The sequence below is a fragment of the Dasypus novemcinctus genome, chromosome 13 (assembly GCF_030445035.2).
Source record: "Dasypus novemcinctus isolate mDasNov1 chromosome 13, mDasNov1.1.hap2, whole genome shotgun sequence".
NCBI lineage: Eukaryota > Metazoa > Chordata > Mammalia > Cingulata > Dasypodidae > Dasypus > Dasypus novemcinctus.
Window position 1 is genome coordinate 22,432,097 of NC_080685.1, and position 23,545 is coordinate 22,455,641.

The 23,545-nt window shown below is 40.1% G+C and overlaps 2 protein-coding genes across 4 annotated transcripts in view; one reads left to right on the forward strand and one right to left on the reverse strand.

Annotated features, from left to right (window-relative positions):
• Positions 1 to 8,177, reverse strand: part of RNF115 (ring finger protein 115) — a 79,229-nt gene extending 71,052 nt beyond the window's left edge. Inside the window, exon 1 of the mRNA XM_004480498.4 lies at positions 7,786 to 8,177. Within this exon, the coding sequence (XP_004480555.1) occupies positions 7,786 to 7,887 (102 nt within the window). The 5' untranslated portion in view covers positions 7,888 to 8,177. The remainder of the gene's footprint in view (positions 1 to 7,785) is intronic.
• POLR3C (RNA polymerase III subunit C) lies at positions 8,132 to 23,545 on the forward strand. 3 transcript variants are annotated; one of them, XM_058309604.1, is made up of 15 exons: positions 8,132 to 8,221; positions 10,856 to 11,029; positions 11,561 to 11,816; positions 11,926 to 12,111; positions 14,061 to 14,149; positions 16,984 to 17,088; positions 17,207 to 17,317; positions 18,397 to 18,477; positions 18,733 to 18,784; positions 19,060 to 19,120; positions 19,555 to 19,705; positions 20,442 to 20,543; positions 20,676 to 20,725; positions 21,571 to 21,720; positions 23,396 to 23,545. In XM_058309604.1, exons 2-15 carry the CDS (start codon positions 10,883 to 10,885, stop codon positions 23,475 to 23,477), a joined length of 1,623 nt encoding a protein of 540 aa, XP_058165587.1. In that variant the 5' UTR covers positions 8,132 to 8,221; positions 10,856 to 10,882; the 3' UTR covers positions 23,478 to 23,545. The 3 variants fall into 3 exon arrangements, with proteins under 3 accessions (XP_058165587.1, XP_058165586.1, XP_058165588.1); XM_058309603.2 differs by lacking the exon at positions 8,132 to 8,221 and adding an exon at positions 8,270 to 8,390; XM_058309605.2 differs by lacking the exon at positions 8,132 to 8,221 and adding an exon at positions 8,270 to 8,390 and having other exon boundaries at positions 17,225 to 17,317.

Here is a 23,545-nt window from a genome sequence, read left to right on the forward strand (position 1 = left end):
TCATATAAATTACTAAAAGGAAAGCTAAAAAATGCAACATGGGACTGTAAAGCATAGTAAAACCTCATGTGAAATATGAATATGGGTAATACTGCATGTATATATAAGACTGTTTTTCTTTGACACTGAACAAATGCATGTTAATGTTACAAGACATGAATATCACCAAAACAAAAAACAAAAAAAATTATACTAAGTGAAAGAAACAAGACACTAAGTATTATGTATTGTATAATTCCATTTCTTTAACATGTAAATATAAATCCATTTATAAAGATGAAATAAGATTAATGGTTAAATAGGACTATAGAAGGATAGAGGGATTGAGAGGTAAGTGCTAAGGGGTTTGGAGTTTTTCTTTTTGAAGAAATAAATCTGTTCTAAAAATTTTTTTGGGGTGATGAATGCACAACATTGTGATTACACTAAAAGCCACTGATTATACACTATGGATGAATTGTATGGTATAAGAATATATCTCAATTAAACTGTTATAAAATAAAATAAAAATAAATTTAAAAAGGCATAACTTCAGTCCACCCTCTGCACCAAATTAGAAGTTTAAACACACCATCATGAACTCATGAAACCTCTAAAAGAAACACAGAAAGTAAAAGTGACTAATGCTAAGTTGAGTTACAGAAAAACTAAGTTAAGCCTTTTGTGTGCTTTTTGCTTTGTTTTCAATCTGGAATTTCCAGACGTTTTACTAATTACATGTGGTATTACTCCCTCAATTAATTTCCAACTAACAAAAAGTTTGGATATTTTTATTTTCCAAGTGCCCTCCAGTGTGTAACTTGAGAGCAGGGATCCAATTCCTCTTGTCTCAGTAACCACAAAGAGAGAAACTGACTCCAACAGATACTGCTATAAGGGAATAGCAGTCACTAATTACTAAGACCTAGTCCCTGCATTCTAAACAATACCTCCCCTCTTGACCTTAGCTAACATTATATGGCCTCAATTATCTTACTGAAAATTCTCATCAGGATTCCAAAACTAGAAATCAAAGCTGTATCAGAACAAAACTTTAGGCACCCTGAAACAAAAAGAAATTACTATTCTTTTATCTTAATCTCAAATCTCTTGACATTTTGGGTACTCTTCATTTGAGGGAGGGTGCTGTTCTGTGCACCATAGCATGTTTAGCAGCTCCCTGGCTTCTACCCAGTCAATGCCAAGAGCACCACCCCCTAAGTTATGACATTCAAAAAATGTCTGCAGACATTGCCAAATGTCTCCTAGGGAGCAAAACCGTTTGTGGCTGAGCATCACAGCTCTATACTATCTCCTTTACTTCTCATTAAGTTGTGGAGGATGAAAAAGAAGCCATAATAGGCTTCTTATTCCTAGGCCCCTTCTAATTTGACTACAGAGAACAAGAAGTAACCACACCTTCTTTCCCCTTCTTACAAACTGGTTGTCTGAAAACCATAAATAAAGGTCATAAAAAACAACTAAAGACAAGCATGAAATGCATACAGTTGGTACTTCCCAAAAAAATACAAGGAATTTCATCACAATGAGTTTAAGATTCTGTTTTTTCTCATACTGAAAAAGTCCCACAAGACTTCCCCAATATATACATGTAGAATTTCCAGGTTAGAACTAGCCTACTGCCCACAAGAATGTATTTTTGATTTCTAGATCCTTGCAGGGAATATATTTATTAACACTGCTGACTGAAAATTCACATGGTAGCACCTGCATTTTGTACCACTCTGGCCTTCTTAAATAAAGATCTCAAATCACTAAAATCACTACTTTTAAATATAACTGGTTGATGTTCAACTTATGATATCACTTATTCATTCAAGAAATATTATGGGAGGCGGACTTGGCCCAGTGGATAGGGCGTCCACCTACCACAAGAGAGGCCCGCGGTTCAAACCCCGTGCCTCCTTGACCCGTGTGCAGCTGGCCCATGCACAGTCCTGATGCGCGCAAGGAGTGCCCTGCCACGCAGGGGTGTTCCCGCGTAGGGGAGCCCCATGCGCAAGGAGTGCGCCCCATAAGGAGAGCCGCGCAGCACAAAAGAAAGTGCAGCCTGCCCAGGAATGGCGCCGCACACACGGAGAGCTGACACAACAAGATGACGCAACAAAAAGAAACACAGATTCCCGTGCTGCTGACAACAAAAGAAGTAGACAAAGAAAAGCATGCAGCAAATAGACACAGAGAACAGACAACTGGGGTGGGGGAGGGGGGCAGGGAAGGTGAGAGAAATAAATAAATAAATAAATCTTTAAAAAAAAAAAGAAAGAAAGAAATATTGGATTGGCACCAGTGGAGATGCGTGCTCTTTCGTGGTGCCTGAGGCCATTTAGACCAGGCTCCCCGGCTGTCGCTGGCCTTTGTACCAGACTGGCCGCCAGGTAAGGCAAAAGCCAACCAAGAGACTATCCAGTGGCTCCTGGAGGAGAATGATCAGTTGATCCGCTGTAACATGGAGTATCAGAACAAGGGTCGTTTGAATAAGTGCATCCAGTACCAGCATGTGTTACACAGAGATCCACCATTGCAGATGCCAGACCAACCAGCACTTCAAAACCAATGGAATAATCTTCCAGCTGGCTGTTTTGAGTCATAATTGAATATAATCCATCTCCTATGCAATGTAGACAGAATCTTTAGCAACTCAACTGCTTCAAACATGAATGAAACCTCTGTGATATTTTAAAATGTGAAAATGTGAAGAAAGCTACTAAATTAACTGTAAAGTATATATATATAAATAGATAAGTGCTACATAGCATCAGACAGATGCTATATAATCAAGCAGACTTTTCAGCTGGTAAGTCACCAAGAGCAGAGTTTCAGATAATCTAATAATTAAGTGCTTTCAGATCTAGCTCAAATCACAAAATTATTTCCCCTAGGGAGTTCAGCAATGCCACTAACAACTTAGATACCTCTCTGCGATCTTTCTAAGAATGATGCTATTTAAAAAGCCAGGCCATTAAACTTAAAGTTTTAAGGGTTACAAAATCTTTAAGAAATCTACTTTTAACAATTCATGGGGTGGTTAGAATGTTTTCCTGTATTAAAGCCATTACAAGTATAGTATAAATTAACAATTTGGGTAGCACCTGGTAAAAAGGCAAACTATGAACCTTACTTATTGGTAATAATCACAGATTATTAGATCAAAGAAGGTGATATAATAAGAAGATGTGACAGTTAGCTCCTTAAGTCTGAGCCTCAGAGGTCAACAAATACAGCTGCAGTCCCTAATTACATTTGTCTCTTGTATGGATACCCTGATCTCAAAACACTTAAAAACTACCCTCATCTCATTAACACCAAAAGTAGATAACTTCAGTATATGATTTATCTCACCTGTTTAATGATGATACTACCAGATTCAATTTCATCAGATAATATTCCCTGAATTTAAAATTGGGGTGGGGAAAGGGTATGATATGGAATGACACCTTACCTTACAGCTCTATGAGATGTACTACCTGGTCATCCCTAAAGCTAGCATAGTAACTCCCATTAATCTTGGCTTCATATTGTCTCTCAATAGGACAGTCAGGTGAGGTAGGAGTTTTTGCTGTGTTTTGAAAATAATTTTAAGATAATTAAGTATTTCTTAGCATTTCTCTTTCATCTCATAACCAAAAAACATACAATGCCATTTTACCCAATCACATGTAAACTTGAAACCCTGAGGCTTCAGACACTTTCATAATCAAGATTTCTTTTTAAAATCCACATTTAGTACTCACTAAACTTCACTAAAGTTATTTTCATTTAAAATAGGAAGATATTTTTAATAAAAGAAATTCCTGAATCAATATTCACTTCTAGAATGAAGACTCTTTTTGACAGCTAACAATTAACAGTACCATTGAATATACTTACTTTTTTAAAATTCCCTTCATGATTTCCCTTAATTTCTTTTTTTCCCCCTTAGTTTCTTAATATCTTCTTTCTGAATAAAACTTTTGTCCTCTTATCTGGGAGGATCCAAACCAAAGACACACAAAGCTAAGATAGATCAGAATTAGCAGTAAGGAGTGTTAGTTCAACAAATTAAATGAATTTAACCTACATGTGGCTTAACCTACTTAGCATTAGGCATACTTCCAGATATCTCAGCAGTTGTAATCAGAACTATTTCTTCCCATGTATGAGGTCCTGGGTTTGATCCCCAGTACCTAAAAAAACAAACAAACAAACAAAAATACCAACTCTCATTGGCGGAGTGGATGAAGCTAAGTGGTTGAGAACCTGATTCCCACTTATGAGGTTCTGGGTTCAATTCCCAGTACCTCCTTAAAAAATAAATAAAAATAAAAACTATCTCCCTTACTACAGAAATTAATCCTTCAGAGTAATAGGTCTAGTAAGAAAGATGACAAAAAAACAAAAACTAAACCTAAGGGTAGTTAAGGGATGAACCCTGGGTAAGCTATTTCTATTACCTACACACTTTCAAATATATCTAGAAGAGCTAGATCCTAAAGACTGAGGAAGGAAGAAAAAATAAGGAAAGAGTTGTAAAAACCTTTCAAGTTAGTCATACTGAACACAATTACAGCTCTGCTCTGTTGCTGGATAAATGGCAAAGAGTTGAGCTAGTTCCAAAGCAGTCATTCCCAGAGACTGGGTAAAGAAACTCTACCTAGAGGTAGCTCATTAAAGGCTGATATAAATACCCAGTCTCTGGTAATCAGAGAGGACAGCACTCATGGGTGATGATGGTTCTTGTCACCCAACTATCACATCAAGAGTCAGTACTTTTAGTAGGTACCAGGCAATGAACCCAGGACCTTGTACATGTGAAGCAGGCACTCAACCACTGAACTGCACCAGCCCAGTACCCTCTTTAGAAACAAATTCAGTCAAGACAAGAAAAATGTTATCCAAGATAAGCTGGGCCTGGCTATCCTCAGAGAGACATCCAGGTTTCCCATAACAGTCATTCCAGTTCAACAAACACTGCATGCCGAGTGTATGCTGGGTACTTAGAGGGAATCTCAAATTCATATTTAAAAAATATTTTTTAAATGTCCTTTATATATGAAAATCATGTTAATGACTTACCAGTGTTTGAGATGGTTTTCAGTAGCAGAGATACACTTGCCCTGAACCAGCCACTTAGTGACCAGGTCATCCTTCTACCCAACAATTTCAAGATGACTATCTGGGGTTAAGGACACAGAAATGGCGGTGAAACAACATCAAACTCACTGGCTCACACACGCATCAAAATTATAACCTTGCCCTCATTGCACCCTTCCTAAAAAGGCAAACAACAATGATTTACTGTTTCACCCTTCTTCCTCAAGTCACCCTTCCTTTTTCTACCTCAGTCGGTGCTATTCTATTCAGTCTGAATTCTACCCATATTCTTCACAAATCATTTATTTTTATTTATTTATTTATTTTTAAACTGTATTTCTCCCCTACCCCTGCCCTGGTTGTCTGTTCTCTGTGTCTATTTGCTGCGTGTTCTTCTTTGTCCGCTTCTGTTGTTGTCAGCAGCACAGGAATCTGTGTTTCCTTTTGTTGAGTCATCTTGTTGTGTCAGCTCTCCGTGTGTGCAGCGCCATTCCTGGGCAGGCTGCATTTTCTTTCGCACTGAGCGGCTCTCCTTACAGGGTGCACTCCTTGCGCACGGGGCTCCCCTACGCGGGGTACACCCCTGCGTGGCAGGACACTCCTTGGGCGCATCAGCACTGCGCATGGGCCAGCTCCACATGGGTCAAGGAGGCCCGGGGTTTGAACCGCGGACCTCCCATGTGGTAGACGGACGCCCTAACCACTGGGCCAAGTCCGCTTCCCACAAATCAATTTAAATCCCACCTCGCCCGTCCCACCTTCTTTGACCTCACCAACACTACCATATCCTCCTCTCTCTGGACTTGAAAGCATATATTATCCATTCTTATTCACCTTACATTATTATAGTTTCCATGTCAGTCAGGACTATGAGGTCCTTAAGGTCAGGGACCATATATTCCTCGATATCACCTCCAGGACATCCAGCAGAGAGGGTCATATGTATATAGGAAGTATTTTATTATATTTAATTTTTACAAATAGGCATAACAGATAATAAATCAGACTTAAAAGATCAAGAATTTCTTCTTTAGGCATCTAATGAAGGCTTAGAAAAACACCTTAAAAATCTTTCAAAGTATCTCTTTCCAAGAGCACTTAGAAGTGAGGACTTCAAGTGGTAAGAAGAAAAGATAAAATAAATTGTGAGAATTTGAAATAGGTTTTTTCACTCTTACAGGCAAGGGAGTGAAGAGTGACAAAATTTGGAAACCACAAGCCGTAATGTTCAAAAGGCACATCATATTCGACAGCATGTCACTAGTCATACACATACTGGTTGATCCAGACTCCCTCTCTGTAGTCAGAGTTCTGGAAGTTCTAAAGGCACCTGCTCTGGGAAGCACTGAAATGTGGAGAGGGAAAACAAAAAACAAAAAAATAAAACCCAAACAAACAAAAAACCCACATGTACACAACCAAATCAACAGGCAAATCAAATTTAGCTTTAATTATTATAAAGAAGTTTGGGGTGGCATAAATAGAGGAAAGAAAATGTTGTAAAAGCCTGGAAAAAACACAACTTTGAGGTGAAAAGGCAGACCCTTGAGGCACTTATTCACAGGACTCCATAATTTCTAAGAATTAAGAACACATGCAGCAAACACCAGTTAACAGGCTTTCTCACAGATTGTATCTGAGCCTATAAATAGAGAACTAGTAACTATTAATATAGCCACCTTGTCTTAAACTGAACCTGGACACTTCTAAGGAATAGAACGAACATAACTAATTTTAAAGAGGACCCGCCAAGGGTAGGATTGATATTCACCCTGGTGTGGGTCTCCCCACTGTGACCCAAAGCGGTTTCTGAGTTTAGCATGCTGCAGAGACGCTTTCCCCACAACCACAGAACTACCTCTCTAGGGGCTAATGCTCTTAACAGAAACAAGTGAAAACCTATTTTATGTCAGAGGACGCGGTCCCCAACATTCTGTCCTGAATGTTTGTTTTTAAGTGAGGAGGCTGGGTGTAAGGGAGGTGGTACTAAAGACAATGGCAGCATCCTAACCAAAATAAACCAAGCTGAACCACCATGCCCTACCTCCTTCCTAAAGCCATTTCCTTCAATAGTGATAGGGAAAGCAGGCAAGTCATTAGTACACTGCTGTTTTCACTTTCACAAGAACCCTGGAAACCAATGGATAGTAAAATCCCCTCCTCTCCACCTCACGGTTACCTTCTAACCCCCTTTCCGTGCTTTCTTCCGTCCTTCCCTAGAGATAACCGAATAGAGACAATCCTCAAGCAATCCATTATTTTGCTTCACTCTGGGGAGGGGGGTTGGGGGGGACCAGTGAACAGTGAAAAAGGAAACAGAAGAAGGGGAGCAGGAAGAGAGGAAGAGAATCGAGTGGAGGGAGGAAAAGGTCATCGAGGGAAGGAGAGAAGGTGAAGAGTGCAAAACAAAACTGGGAAGAGTTGTCAGAGAACTTACTAAGGAAGACAAAAAGATAGAGGGGGGCAAGTAAAGAGAAAGAGTGAGGGGCTGATGGAACATTCGAGGAGAAAATATGGGCTGGGCGGGAGTTACCGAGTCAGGTAAGGGCGCCGAGGGTTTGAGGCCAGCGAGCGGAGTCAGCGGACAGCAGGTAGTTGGGAAGCCGAGATCAGGGGAATCAAGGGTGTACAGGAACCTTACGACCCAGTTCCGGGACACCGGGGCGAGGAATCCCTGTCGGTGCCGGAGCGTTAGGGGCACCGGGTTCTTACCGGTAGTTTGGGGCTGACCTCGCCCTTGCAAAAGTGGCAGAAAAACCGGTGCGCGGCCACAGCGGCGCCGGCGCCCGCCCCGGCCGCCGAGGCCTCCGCCATTTTTCTTCTCCTCCCGGCCGTCCGAAAGGGCAGTCGGCCCTTCCCTCGCCAAGCCGCTATCTCTCCGCTGCGGTCGCCGTCGCCGCCTCCGCTGCCTCCTCAGTGCGCCGGGAGGCTCCAGAGCCCGCGTCGGTCACGTGAGTCCGCCAGGCCCTGCGAGGCGGTGGCGCGGACTGCAGCCCCCCAGGCCCGCCCCCAGCACCAAAGAGGCGCAGGAAAGAGCGTCCCCCAGCCGCAGCCCGCCCGCCGGCTCCTCAGACAGTCCCTCGCTGGTCCTCCAACCTTCCAACGAGAGGAAAGAAAGAGCGTCCCCGGAAGCCACCAGAACTCCGAGGTAGAGTGGCACACGTTTTTCCCCTTTGCCTATTTTCCTCTGTGTCCTTCCTTTTGCCGGAAAGGGCCGTGGGCTCCCCCTTTGCTCGGGCGGTTAGTGAGCGCTGCAAGAAGCCGTTGGGGGTGCTCATCACGCTAGATTGGAGTCCCTGGATTGCATTGACCCTGAGGTTAGTGGAAAATGCTTTCTGAACAAGGCGGCCCTGACCCCAGACCAAGAAGCCAAGTCCGGAATGAGAACCTGCCTGAAGGGAGTGGAGAGCCTGGAGTCAAGCCCTTCGAGGATGGCGTAGGACCTAAGGGTGCTTCTCCAGAGACATGTGTATAGGTGAAATAGGCCTGTCTGGTGACGCTGAGGCTGGGAGGCAGACTTGGGTTCTGAGGAATTGGAAGGAATAAATGAATAAAACAATGTTGGGTAATAGCGTAAGGAAATCATGTCATCGATCAACTGTACCCGTTTTTGTGTCTCTTTTGTCAAAGAGTAGAAGTTGCAGAATTAAATACTAACCTGTAAACAACATATATCGTCTCCTATTTGAAACACCCTGTTGAGAAGCTCTCCTTTATCTACTCATTTCGTTTTTTAAACTTTTAATTTCCTTTATGAATTGAAAATGACACTGCCTTTTAACCACCAGAGAGCTGTGACAACTGGCCGTTGTCAACAATCAAGCAACGAAGTAAAGAATTTAAGATCTGTGACAAATCACAAAACTATAACCAATCTTAAAAAATAAGAATCATGAATAATCCCATAAAGATAGGTTTGGTGTATACTCTTTCCGTTTTTTTTTTAAACATTTATACATGTTTTTCTTTTTTTTTTTAATAATTGAATTTTCTTAGTAGAGAAGTTGTAAGTTTACAGATAAGTACATAAAATAGAGCTTCTTTATACTACTCCCCACTATTAACGCCTTACATTTGTTACAACTGATGAAAGATTATTATAATTGTACTACAGTCCATGGTTTACATTAGGGTTCACTGTGTTGTACAGTCCTATGTTGTCAGGTGTTTCAAAATTTTTATTCTAGTAACATATATGCAAACCTAAAATTTCCCCTTTTAAACACATTCAACTATATGTCAGTGCCATTAATTCCATTCACTATGTTGTGCTGACAGCACCACCATCCATTACCAAAACTGAATCACCCCAAATAGGAAGTATTAACTCCCCATTTCCTACCCATATCCCATCCCCTGGTAACCTATATTCTAATTTTAAGTTTTTCATATCAGATCATACAGTATTTGTCTTTGTGTCTGGCTTATTTCACTCAACATGTAAAATAGTTGAATTTTTAATCAACATTTTGCTTTATAACTTGCTTTTTTCACTTAATACACTATAAACAGTTTTCTATGCTAATACATATTATACTATAATACATCATTTTAAATGTTGATGTACTATTCATTATATGAGTATACCATAATTTATTGAACTAATCCTTTATTAGACATTAGGTTGTGTTCAGTATCATAAAGCATATTACAGTGATATCTTTTTCATTCCTTGGGATCATAGTACTCAAAGTGAAATTGTTAGGTTGAAGGTATACAAGATTTTAATGCATTAGCTATATTTTTACCAAATCGCCCTCCAGAAAGAGGACACAAATTTAAACTCAGCATATCTGCTCCCAACAGGAAAGAAAAACCTTCCATCATAGTATATATTTTTTTTAAGATTTTATTTATTTATTTTTCCCTATCCCCTCATTGTTTTGCAATTGTTGTCTGTTCATCCTCCTTGTTTCTTTAGGAGGCGCCAGGAGCTGAAGCCAGGACCTCCGATGTGGGAGGGAGGCACCTAACTGCTTAAGCCACCTCCACTCCTTGCTTTGATGTGTTTCTCATGTTTTTCCTCCCCATGTCTCTTTGCATCTCTTGTTGCGTCAGCTCACTGTCTTCTTCAGGAGGCACTGGGAACCTCTGTTCCCTGCATCTCTTTTATGTTTTTCTTCTTTTTTTTTTTTTTTTGTACTGGTCATTTTTATTGGACATTCATTCTCAATTAGCATAGGAAAGGATTCTCCAAGGATTGTGTTTGTCAAGGAGGGGCCAGGGCAGAGGTGGCCAGAGTTGGGAATGTGGAATGCGTCCACACTGCTTCCTCAGTGGTACTTGCGCAACCGTTCATGTTTGAGTTCCTTGTATGAAAGGCAGTAGCTGAAAACCACGTACGCTGTCAGCACCATAGAAAGCCCAGCAATGCCGCCTTTCTTCACATCGATGTACTTGTAATACCGGTAGTAACCTCTCTGAAAGGCTCCAGCAATGCCTCTAGGGGTGAAATCCCGCATCAGTATCCAGCTTGGCAGCTCCCCTAATTTGACATCCATCAGTTTCTTCTCCTTCAACGGTACGACAGACGCCATCTTGGAGTCCTGGTGTCCGCTGTGTGGGGCCCCGCGAGGGCTGCTGCCTGTTTTTCTTCTTGTGTCTCTTTTTGCATCATCTCATTGCATCAACTTGCCACGCCTGCTCGTCGCGCCTGCTTGCTGTCTTCTTTAGGAGGCACCAGGAACCAAACCAGGGACTTCCCATGTGGTGGGCGGGAGTTCAATGGCTTAGGCCACATCCACTTCCCCATAGTATCTTTTTTGTGTTTTGGTTTTTTTAGATTGTCTAGCTCTGATTCCCCAGTACAATGACTCAAGCAGAAATTAAACTGTGCTCTTTGTTGCTGCAAGAACACTTTGGAGAGATAGTGGAAAAAATTGGAGCTCACCTAATCAGAACTGGCAGCCAACCACTAAGAGTAATTGCTCATGACACAGGAACATCGCTGGATCAGGTATGTTTAAATGGCATTAGTTTGATCTTCTTTAACCTACCTTTGAATGTTCTTCCACCCCATCCCAGAATAAGGAAAAGGGAGGAAGCCTGCCCTGGAATTAGTGCAGTGTTATTTGTGTGGGGAAAGAGAATGGAATATAGTTCCCAAGTTTCTCTTCTCAAAGAATTCCTAATTCATCATGGCTTCCTAGGCAAATCTTTCATCTTCCCATGCCACACCTCATTAATTTAGGATGATTTTGTCAATCCCAGTACTACCTTTAAGGAATGAGAATGTGTGATAAAGGGCAAGAAAATTGAGCTTGCTTTGAATGATAAGGATCAGAGGAAATAGGAGCATTGTAGCAAGGAGTCTTCCTGATTTCTTCCATTGACATGTGATTCTTGTTAACTGCTCCAACTTAGGGAGGAAAGAAATGCAGCTTTGTATCTGGTCATTTCCTGATGCTCAGAAGCTGTTGGACAAAAATTGCCAGTAATATTAAGCAGTGTCTTCAGGTCTTTTCCTCAATTTTTCTTTTCTATCTAGGTAAAAAAAGCCCTTTGTGTCCTCATTCAGCATAACCTAGTGATATACCAAGTACACAAACGTGGTGTGGTGGAGTATGAAGCCCAGTGCAGCCGGGTATTGCGAATGCTTAGGTACCCCCGGTACATTTATACCGCCAAAACGCTCTACAGTGACACTGGAGAGTTGATTGTTGAGGAGCTGCTGTTAAACGGTAAAATGACAATGTCAGCTGTTGTGAAGAAAGTGGCAGACCGGCTCACAGAGACTATGGAGGGTCAGTACTGTATCCACAGCTACTACCAAGGTATAGACAGGCTGGCTGCAGAAGAGGCCCCTCAGCTATGTCAGGCCATCTCACCTCCCTCTTTCCTCCTGTTGTACAGATGGCAAGACCATGGACTATGCTGAGGTATCAGGCACATTTGTGCGACTGGCCGACACACACTTTGTACAGCGCTGCCCCTTGGTGACTGCCACTGAGAATTCAGACCCTGGGCCACCACCGCCTGCCCCCACCCTTGTCATTAATGAAAAGGACATGTACCTGGTTCCTAAACTGAGCTTGATAGGTGAGGAATTTGACTCCTGAAACTGTTACTTAACTATGTGCTCTTCATTGATTAATTGAATAAATCAGTCATTCAGGTGTTTACCAGTGTTTGCTATTTGCCAGACACTGTTGTATATAATGATGAAAAAGCCAACATGTACCCTGTCTTTAATCTAGTATAGGAAACATATATTAATCAAATATCCACATAGACACATAATATGTATGTATAATATAATAACAAACTATGATAAGCACTATGAAGGAAGAGTAAGGGTGTTATGAAAACATATAACAGGACCATATTTATCTCAGGGCTTAGGGCATATGCTTCCTTGAGAAAGTGGCATATGAGCTAAGATTTGAAGAATAAGCAGGAGCCAACCATTGAAGTATGGAGGGTACAGAAGATAAGCATTTTTGGCAAAGGGAATAGCATGTAGTGCGGAGGAAAATAAGGGGGTATTTTTCCTGGTTCAGAGGAACAAACTAGGTCATTGTGGCTAAAGCATGGTGAACAAAGGAAAGAGAGGCATGAGATAAGGCTAGAGAGATAGGCAGGGGCTAGATGAAGCAGGACCTTATAGAGCATCTATGCTTTATCCTATGCATAAAGGAAAACCACTAAAGGATTTTAAGTATGGAAGCGACATGACCTGATTTACATTTTTAAGAGATTTGTCTTTCTGTAGAAAGGATGGGAGAATGGTCAAAGGTACATGTAGACAAACCAGTGAAAAATTAGATTAAACAAAGGGTAAGGGAGATGGAGCTATTAAGAATGACATCTAGGTGTCTGACTTGCACACATGGGAGGATGATAGTGTTAAATTCATTGTGAAGTGGGGTGTATAACTCAGGCCGTTGGGCACCCACTTTCCACATGGGAGGTCCTGGGTTTGGTTTCCAGTGCCTCCTAAGAAGACGAGCAAGACAGCGAGCTGACACAATAAGGAGACACAAGAGACACAACAGCAGGGAGCAGATGTGGCTGAAGTGATTGGGTGCCTCCCTCCCACATGGGAGGTCCCAGGTTCAATTCCCAATGCCTCCAAAAAAAAAGATGAGCAGAAGCAGCACACAGTGAACAGACACAGAGAGCAGACAGTAAACACAAACAATGGGGATGGGGGGAATAAATAAATCTTTAAAAAAAAAATTCACTGTGAAAGGAAGCCTTGGGGGAAGTCCAGTTTGAGGGAGAAAGATTATGTGTTTCTTTTTGAACAGGTTGAGTTTAAGGTACAGTAGCAGTTTGATGTGGTTATGTGATAATCTAATATCCAAAAATAGCTGTTAGATTATGTTTGTAATCTCATCTGTAACCTGGGCATGATTGAGTTATGATTAGGGCATTGTGTGTCTACCCCTTGGTGGGTGAGGACTCACAGATAAAAGGCATGACAAAGAACAGAGCTGAGGGTTCTTAATGTTGGAGTTCTGATGTTGGAGTTTGATGCTGAAGCTTTAAGCTGGAGCCTCAGGGAAAGAGACAGAGCCTTTTGCCTGATAGTCTGCTGCTGACCTTGTGGAGAGAGGCAAAGCCTAGAGAGCCTTATAGTCTACAGCTGTTCTTGTGGAGAAAACAGGAGCTGAGCCCAGAGGAACCCAGGAAGCCTGAACCCTCACAGACATCAGCAGCCATCTTGCTCCAACACATGAAAATAGCCTTTGGTGAGGGAACTAACCTATGCTTTAGGCCTGATATCTTTAAGCTCCTACCCCAAATAAATACCCTTTATAAAAACCAACCAATTTCTGGTATTTTGCATCTGCACCCCTTTGGCTGACTAATACAGGTACCTTTGTTATTTACTTGAGTTTCTTGTAATTCCTCAGCCTCCTAAGCAACTCCAACCTAGAGACAACAGATCTCTTTGGAATGAAGAAGACACCTGCTTTCATGTTCAGTCATTTCCTATCATAATGTAAGATGTAGCTTACCTGTTCAACTGTTTCATTTGGCAGGGAAAGGAAAAAGGAGGAGATCATCAGATGAAGATGCTGCTGGGGAGCCCAAGGCCAAGAGACCAAAGCATAGCATGGATAATAAAGAGGTAATGGGGCTTCTTGATTAGGAGTTGAGGTAGGCCAGAAAGAGCACTCTGATAACAGCCCCTGAAAGGTCCTGAGCTGAGAAGTAGTTGGATTATGAACTTATGAATTTCATTAAATATTAGCAGGAATAGACCAATGAAAAGTGAACTCTCTCACTGACTCCCTTCTAAGACTTAATTTACTTCATTCATTGAACAGAGGTAACAGCTTATAAAAAGAGGGCCTAGACAAGGATGAAAACAATCATGGATAAACACACTTTAGAAGTAAAAAAAAAAAAAGGCTTAAAATTTTTAACTTATAGTATGGAAGGAATTAAAAATAAAAAGATCATTGAGGCCAGTGGTGAGAAATGAATCTAGAAAGATATATATATGCCTGAGCTATATCCAAATGCCTTCTCAGCATCATAAAGATGTCTAATAAGCATCTCAAAATTAACATGGCCAAAAGAGAATAATTGATTTCCCCCACTATATCTGCTGCCTCCTACCTTTCCTCATCTTAGTGGAGGCTATTACCACCTTTGCTCAGGTCAAAATCCTGGGAGCCATCCAATCTAGCAGGAAAATTTGTCGACTTAGTTTCCAAAATTACCTCCAGTTCAACTGCTTCTCACGACTTCCACTGAAATCATCCTGTTTCAAGCCACTGTCATCTGTTTTCAAGGCTTCACCAACACTCTTCCTAAATGGTTTCCCTACCTGCATTCCTATCTACTTAACAGCCAAAATGACTTTCTAAGTTGTTTTTTAAAAATCCCAACACATCACTACTTAACCTCCTCTAATAGCTTCCCATTGTTCTTAGAACTCTAAGCCCTTTACTGTCGACTGTTAAGCCTTACATGATCTAGGTTCTTACATGATCTGCTGGAAACAAGGCTCTTCCACTTCAACTCTGTTCACACTCCTTCTCATTCATTGTATTCCTGCTGTCCTGTTTTCCCCTGTGTCCCTCAAACATGTGAACTTATTCCAGTATTAAGGCTTTGCCCTTAATCCTTCTGCTTCAGATGCTTTTCCCCAGATTTTCTTGTAGTTGCCTCTGTTTCATCATTTATATCTCAACTCAAATGCTTCACTCTCAGAGTTCAGGCACCATTGCCTACCCCTACTCCAGTATCTACCACATTTTCCCATTTTATCTTCTTCATAGCATTTATAAGTAGCTGAGATTGTTTATTATTTGTGTATGGGTTTGTCCTTGTGCCCTCAGTGGAATATAAAATTCTTGAGGGCAATATCTTATCCCTGCCAACTGGAATACTTTCAGGACATCAACAGATATTTCTTGATTGACTAATTGACTAAGGGTTTTGGACTTTAACTTTTTTTTTTTTTTCTCATTAAAAAAAAATTATTGAAGTATATCACTCATACATAAACAATAAGTGTATAATAATAGTTGTGAACTTACAAAACAAACATGTATAACATCATACAGGACTCTTATAACTCACCCTACCCTTGCATTATTGTTAAACATTTTAATTAATGATTAAAGTGGACTTTATCTTGAAGGCAAAGAGAATCCATTTATATTTCAGTTAAGATTTCTGTAACACAGACGTTCATAACTTTTGGACCTCTGTGGATGGATTTCAGAGAGTCCACCTGTACTTGTGCACATGTGCATTTTTCTGTGGAGCACTCCGTATTCTCCAAGGAACCTGTGTGACCCAGAAAGGTTAAAAAAAAAAAAAAAAAGCACTGCTCTGTGAGAAATGAGAAAGATAAAAAAAGAACAAGATTAAATCAGTACAGTGGTGGAAATGGGTTGAGAAAATCTGTGAATAGAGATACAGTTGAGATGATCGACTCTTTAAGAAGCTTGGCTGTGAATGAAAGGAAAAGGAGGGGAGGCATAGAGTTGAAGGGGAATTTTTTTTAAATTATTATCTTGTATTTTTAAAGATACATAGATCACACAAAAGGAATTTTTTTAAGAAGAGATTTGAACAAGGTAAAAGCTGATAGGAAAAAGGCAAGAAAGGGGAGAGGTTGAAGATTTAGAGAAGATTTCTGCGTTGCTGCCCTTGGGGATTTGGGAACCCACCTGGGTCCTTATAAACCTCTCATCATGTTTTTTTGTTAAACATCTTAAGTTTGTTTCTGTCATTTACCACCAAAAGAGCCTTCTAGATACTCCCTCAGCTCACTTCTGAGCCTACATGGGATGGCCTTCTCTTCAGGTGTGTGGCCTCTCTAGTTGGCCTGTTAAATTGATTGAACCGGGTCCCTGATAATGCAGGAAGGGGTGAGATCTAGAATACCAGTGTAGACATTAACCTTTGGTAAGAGGAGGAACATTTTCCTACTGTGATAAAGACAGGTATAAATGCAGAATTTTTTTAAAAAATGGAAATGTGGTAGGAACATGTGTACAAAGTTTAATGAGTTCTGGCCTAAGCTTCTGTTGTCTCTGTGAAATGAGGGGCAAGGTCATCTGCTGAGAGTGAGAAGTGAGAGGTCAAGTGGGTCATTTGAGGATCATGGGGAAGAGTTAAAATTGGGAGAGAGGATATAATTATACCAATGAATTGTATAATTGAAAGTGGTTAAAATGGGAAATTTTATGTTATATATGTATGTTACAAAAATAATTTCTTTACTTGGGAAAGAAAGAAGATTGGAAGTAAGCTTAGAGAATCTGTTTAAGTTGGGAACCATGAATTTGTCAAGTCACTGATCCACATGATTGAATGATTTTTCTCCAACCAATTCAGCTTCTGTTGTCTAGGAAAGGAAAGGGTGAACAATTAAATCCAAGCTCCTCACCAAAAAACTCTTCACTCTACCTAAATGTTTCTCTTTAATCCTTTTCACTTTAGCCCATTCCAGATGACGGCATTTACTGGCAGGCCAACCTTGACAGATTCCACCAGCACTTCCGCGACCAAGCCATTGTGAGTGCAGTTGCCAACAGAATGGACCAGGTAATAATATCTGAGTGCAGGGATCAGTGATCAGCAAGGACTTGCACTTATTTTAAGCCACATGTGGCCATTGGCATGTTGTCAAAGCTAGAGCAGCAGAGTGACTTCTGAATTCCAGTTTACTTTTCAAACTCAGACCAGCAGTGAGATCGTGAGGACCATGCTGCGCATGAGTGAAATTACCACTTCTTCTAGTGCCCCCTTCACCCAACCATTGTCCTCCAATGAGGTGAGTTTCATGTTCTTGTGCTAGCCTTCAGCCAGACTCTCGGGTGATATAATTATTGTACATAGAGCCTGGGATAAGGTTGAGATGTAAGCATGAAAAAAAAAAAGGTTTTGTTATCTGGGGTGGGTTGAGGATTATCTTCAAATGGCGAGTACTGAAATGTTTGGGCTTTGGGGATCCAGCTTTTAAAAACCTGGACCATTACCTTATCAAAGCATTTATCCTTGAATTACAAGCTAGTCCTAGTTGTTCTAAGAATCCTCTATTTGGAATCTGAGAGCCTTATATATTTACTATATTTTTATTTTATAGTTTACTTTAAAAATATTTAACTTGTTTAACAGTATATTTATATTTTATATTTAAAATATGAAATTTTCTCATGACAAAAGTAATTACATGACCTATATTCAGAAAACATGGAGATGAATAATTTTTTAAAAAGTTACAGTTCCTCAGACTTTCAGGAGTAGTGGGAATGTTAAATATCTTGTTTGGGGTGATAGTTACACAGATGTACGCCATTGTCAACACTCTTCAAACTGAACCTTTAAGATCTGTGCTTCATATTGTACATAACTTATACCTCAATTTAAAATAATAAATAGTTTTGCATAATCCCAGCCCTAGAGACCTTTGTTAATAGTTTATATTAACTATAAATGGTATATATCTTCATTCAGACTTTTTTTATATATATATGTGAGTATATGTATCTGTATTTTTTAAACCAAAAAGCATGCGATTATACTTTACTGTTCTACGATTTGCTTTTTCATATGACAGTCTATGTAAAGTATCTTTCCATGTCATTCTTTATAGATGTTTCTCATTCTTTATAATGGCCACATCATATTCCATTTAATGATCATGCCGTACTTTAATCACTTACTTATTACAGGACAAAATTTTTATTGTTTCTAGTTTTTTACCCTTAATAAACAATGTTGCTGAATATTTTTTGACATGTTTATATCGATGATATTTAAAATTAAAACATCTTTATTTGAGTAATGTCAGCAATTCTAAGTTCCCAAACCAATTTTGGGAATTGGTTCATAGATCTTTTTGCTTCATAGATCTTCAGATCCCTACCTGTTGGCTATAATATCTCTAAGCAAGTTCTTGATCAGTATCTCACTTTGCTGGCCGATGATCCGGTAAGTCTGTTTTGCTTTTTTCTGTTACTGTTAATGTTGTTGTTTCTGTCTTGTTTATTATTTATTTCTGCCATTAATACCTGGCATCATTCTCCTATAGCCTCATTCTCTGCCTAGCCAGCTCAGACAATATTTCTACCATTGCCTGATAGTACGGCTACCTGCTGAAGACTCTTGGCCAGATTTGCTCCTTTGGAAACAGAATCACTGGACTTTCCATTCAGTTAACACTGTTTTGTTTTGTTTTTTTAATAGCTAGAGTTTGTTGGAAAGTCTGGCGACAGTGGTGGAGGAATGTATGTCATCAGTATCCTTACCAGTTATTTCCTATAGTCAGGCAGCCCGAACTATGAAGCAAAATGGTGACTTATTAAAGAAAGCCTTATAGTCAGAAAATTCACTTAATACATTTATGATAAAGAAACTTTTAATTAACCAAAATTTGAACTATTAAATACAGTAAATTAGACCAATATGAAAAACCAAATAGCATTTTAACATTTTAATTATAAATCAGAGACTTAGAAGGAAAACTAGATCAGGCCAAAATATTACTGAGTGACCTTAATCCTCTACATAAAGACCTCCATAAGGCTCTAGCATCCCTTGCCACAGCTACCCTGGAGTCTGTTGTACAGGAGAGGTAAGGGGATTGCCTTGATTGGGATCAGGATCAAATATTCCTTTCTAGCCCCCATTTGAAAAGTAATTTGGTCAAATGTAAGTAACCAATATAGACACACCTTGGTATACCTTGCCCCATTATTCCACAGGACTGCTGTGGATTCCATCTACTCTTCTCTGTAAATATCCAAGTGCCTAATTCCCAGTGATGCCAATTAAGCAGCTTCCTTAAAATCTTTGCTTACAAATGCAGGAACTGAGGCATTCAAGTGAGTCAACAGTTGGCGACCACCTAATGATTAGCAGTACCATTACCAGTCTTACAGATTTGGGAAAATAATTTTCTGATTGCTGTTCTTTTTCTGATTCTGGCTTCACACAAGAAGCTGTGACTAGGAGCTGAAGCTAATCTTCTGTGTTGCTATGCCATTTGCTTTCTTCACTCCTTTTTAGATTTGGGTCTCGCTGTGCCAGAATATTTCGACTAGTTTTGCAAAAGAAACACCTAGAGCAGAAGCAGGTGGAAGACTTTGCAATGATTCCAGCAAAAGAGGCAAAGGATATGCTATATAAGATGCTCTCTGAAAATTTCATATCACTCCAGGTAACCAACGGTATAATATCCACCAACCAGTGGAGCAGGCCTAGGGGGAGAGAAACTGCTGAGGCTAATATCCTGAACCCCTAAGCAAATGTTATCTCCAGCTTTCAAACAGAAAAATGATTAACAAATAGCTATAACAAGCACTTGAATGATCATTGTTGAGCTTTAACCAACCTAGATAGAAAGTGGCATGGCCAAGAAATCACCCCAAAATCACCCTGCCCTTTTTCCTCATTTCTGTCCTTTCCTCAAGTCATAAATCTATTATAGATTAAATCTATCAATATCATCTATTTTGTATAGAGCTCTGTAATGGACCCTATGAGGAAACAGAATGGTTTTAGAGTCAGAATCACAGCTCTTCCTTGTCCTCAATTGCCTTAAATAAAGTACCTAACTTCATTTTTCTTATCTATAAAATGGTGATGGATGGTGATTAATAAGAATAATAAGGTTTATCATAAAGATCAAATATGAGCTACTTGGCACTTAAGAGTTGCCCAGTAAATGTTAGTTGCCTTTCCTTTCTTGCCCACTCAGGTTGCTGACAGTCAAATGGAAAACCCAGGATAGCCCAATGCCCCCTGTAATGTCAATCATGCTGTAAAAACAGGTTCTGAATGACTGGGGAAGAGGAAAATATCAGTAAAAGAGAGAGCTGTGTAACTCTGGATAAGAACTTTGCCAGTTCTGAAGAACGGTATAATTTCTCATTTTTCCTTTTGTGCGTACATAGGAAATTCCCAAAACACCAGACCATGCCCCATCTAGGACTTTCTATTTATATACAGTGAACATCCTGTCAGCTGCCCGCATGTTGCTACACAGGTGCTACAAGGTAACTCTGTCTGGCCTGTCTCCCTGTTCCCTCCACACAAATCTCCCCACTCATGCCCCTTTTACCCATTTTACCTGAGCTACTTAAACAGAACTGGTGTGTGCATTTCTCGTCTTTCTTTTCTTCCCTCAGAGCATAGCCAACTTAATAGAAAGGAGGCAGTTTGAAACCAAAGAAAACAAGTGAGTAGCATTTTCAGTTGAGTCATTTACATTTTTCAAGGTCAAAGTCTTGAATTTGGAAATTTCCTATAGAAATGAATAACAATAGAGATAGTAACTGGTGTAGTTGCATTGAATCATTGGCTTAGGTTGGCATTATTCATGCATTGATCTACACTTTCCTAACATATCCCTGATGAAACAATTTTGCAGATTAAATTTATGAGAAATGTAAAAACTGGCACCAAACTTTAAGTGCAAATGAGAGGCAGTAAGAGTTTCAGGGGGGCAGCAGACTTGGCCCAGTGGTTAGGGCGTCCATCTACCACATGGGAGGTCCGCAATTCAAACCCCGGGCCTCCTCTACCAGTGTGGAGCTGGCCCATGCACAGTGCTGATGCACGCAAGGAGTGCCATGCCACGCAGGGGTGTCCCCCGCGTAGGGGAGCCCCACGCGCAAGGAGTGCGCCCTGTAAGGAGAGCTGCCCAGTGGGAAAGAAAGTGCAGCCTGCCCAGGAATGGCACCGCATACTCAGAGAGCTGACACAACGAGATGACACAACAAAAAGAAACACAGATTCCTATGCCGCTGACAACAGAAGCGGACAAAGAAGACGCAGCAAATAGACGCAGAGAACAGACAACCAGGGTTGGGGGGGGAGAGAAATAAATAAATAAATCTAAAAAAAAAAAAATAGTTTCAGGGGGGAAGCCATATTTCCAATTAGGTTTGTAGAAAAGTCCTTAGAAGGTTATATTTTCCACCATGAACCGAAACATGGCAAAATTGGGAGTTATAGCAAGCTAAAGGGTAAGAGAATTTCCAAAGTTAGATGACATGCCTCAGAGTTGTGTTTGTCTGACAGGCGTCTACTAGAGAAGTCTCAGAGGGTAGAAGCCATCATAGCGTCTATGCAGGCTACAGGTGCAGAGGAGGCACAGCTGCAAGAAATAGAGGAGATGATCACAGCCCCTGAACGCCAACAGCTAGAGACCCTGAAACGTAATGTCAACAAGTAAGCATCATAAACTTCAGACTTATATTTCAAAATACCTTCCAGAAAACTCCAGCTCAATATTCTAAAACCCCTCCAACTTCACATGAGCAAACCTAAACTTAGTATCTTCTTCCCTAACTCTCAATTAACAGAATTATCATCCATTTTCCTAAGCTAGAAACTCTGCAGATATCCTCAGCTTCTCCCTCACCACACACATTTTCTTCACCAAGTCTTCTTGTTTTTTTTATTAGAGAAGTTGTAGATTTACAGAAAAATCATGCAGAAAATACAGAACTCCCAATACTCCCTCCACACCCACAGTTTTCCCTATTAACACTTCGAATTAATGCCACACCTTTGTTACAAGTGATGAAAGAATATTATAATTTTACAATTAACTATAGTCCATCATTTAAAATTAGGGTTCACTGTGTTGTACCGTACTATGTTGTTGTTGTGTAATTTTTTCTAGTAACATATATAATCTAAAATTTCTCCTTTCAACATTCAAATATATAATTCACTCTTGTTAATTACATTCACAATGTTGTGCTACCATCACCACCATTCATTTTCAAAACTTTTCCATCACTGCAGCCAGAAACTCTGTACCAATTTAAGCATTACAGGTCCTATTGATTTTACTTTTGTAGTGTATCTCAAATCTGGACCTTCATCTTAGTCCCCTTGCAGGCCCTCATTCCTCTTTCCTAGGCCTTCACAATCACCACCCCTCTCCAAACCACTTCCCAAAGTTATTATCTTAAAAAGAATTGATAATACTGTTCTCCTACTTTAAATGTTTTATTTCCTCATATTTATAGTGTAAAGACCAGACTCCTTGGCGTGACATAGAGCCTTTCATGATTTCCTAACAACCTATCTCTCCATCTTCATTTCCTTTCACTCCTCACCACTCACTTTAATAGGGATTGCTTTGACTCTGTAGATCAAGTTGGGGAGTATTGTTATCTTAACAATAATAAATCTTTCAATCCATAAACACAATATATCTTCCCATTTATCTAGGTTTTTAAATTTCTTTCATTGATGTTTCATAGTTTTCAGTGTACAAGTCTTATACTTCTTTTGTTAAATTTATTTCTAATATTTTATCCTTTATGATGTTATTATAGTATTTTCTTAATTTCATTTTTATAAATTAATCATTGTTAGTGTATAGAAATACAATTAATTTTTTTTATATTGATCTTGTTGAAAGGGGTACAAAACCAGACATCCTTGTCTTGTTCCTAACCTTAGGAGGAAAACTTTGCATCTTTTACCATTAAGTATGATATTAGCTGTGCGTTTTTCATGGATGACCTTTATCGGGTTAAGGAAGTTCACTTCTACTCCTGAGCACCACTCACTTGACCCGTCGGCCAGCCACTCACTATTTGGAAACGCACTAGGTCCTTTTATACCTGTGCCTTTGCACATGCTATTCTTACTCTTGGCTGCAAGTTAGACTGCATCTTACCCAGGACAGCGGCTATTCCGACTGTGCCTGGCACTTGAGGTGCTCAGTAAATGAGAGAATGAGCTATTGATTCTCCTACTTTCCTACCCACTAACTTTCTCAAGGATAACCAAGCTGTTCTCCATGGCCACAGGCACCCTAGCCCCTAATCTTAGATATGCTAATGACCATTCAGTCCCAGGTGTATGGTTTGACTTTTTCACTCAGGTTGGATGCCAGCGAGATCCAGGTAGATGAAACCATCTTCCTGTTGGAGTCATACATTGAGAGCACCATGAAGAGACCATGACCCAGTGAAGAGTCTTCCTCAAAAGATCAGGAGGATGGAAGGAAAATAAAGAAACGTAGCTGGATGCA

Excerpts from the sequence above, each read along its gene's own strand:
- POLR3C (XM_058309604.1), top strand. The coding sequence starts at position 10,883 with ATGACTCAAGCAGAAATTAAACTGTGCTCTTTGTTGCTGCAAGAACAC. Across the intron at positions 12,112-14,060 it reads TCCTAAACTGAGCTTGATAG|GGAAAGGAAAAAGGAGGAGA; the intron begins GTGAGGAATTTG and ends TTCATTTGGCAG. Across the intron at positions 21,721-23,395 it reads CTGAAACGTAATGTCAACAA|GTTGGATGCCAGCGAGATCC; the intron begins GTAAGCATCATA and ends TTTTTCACTCAG.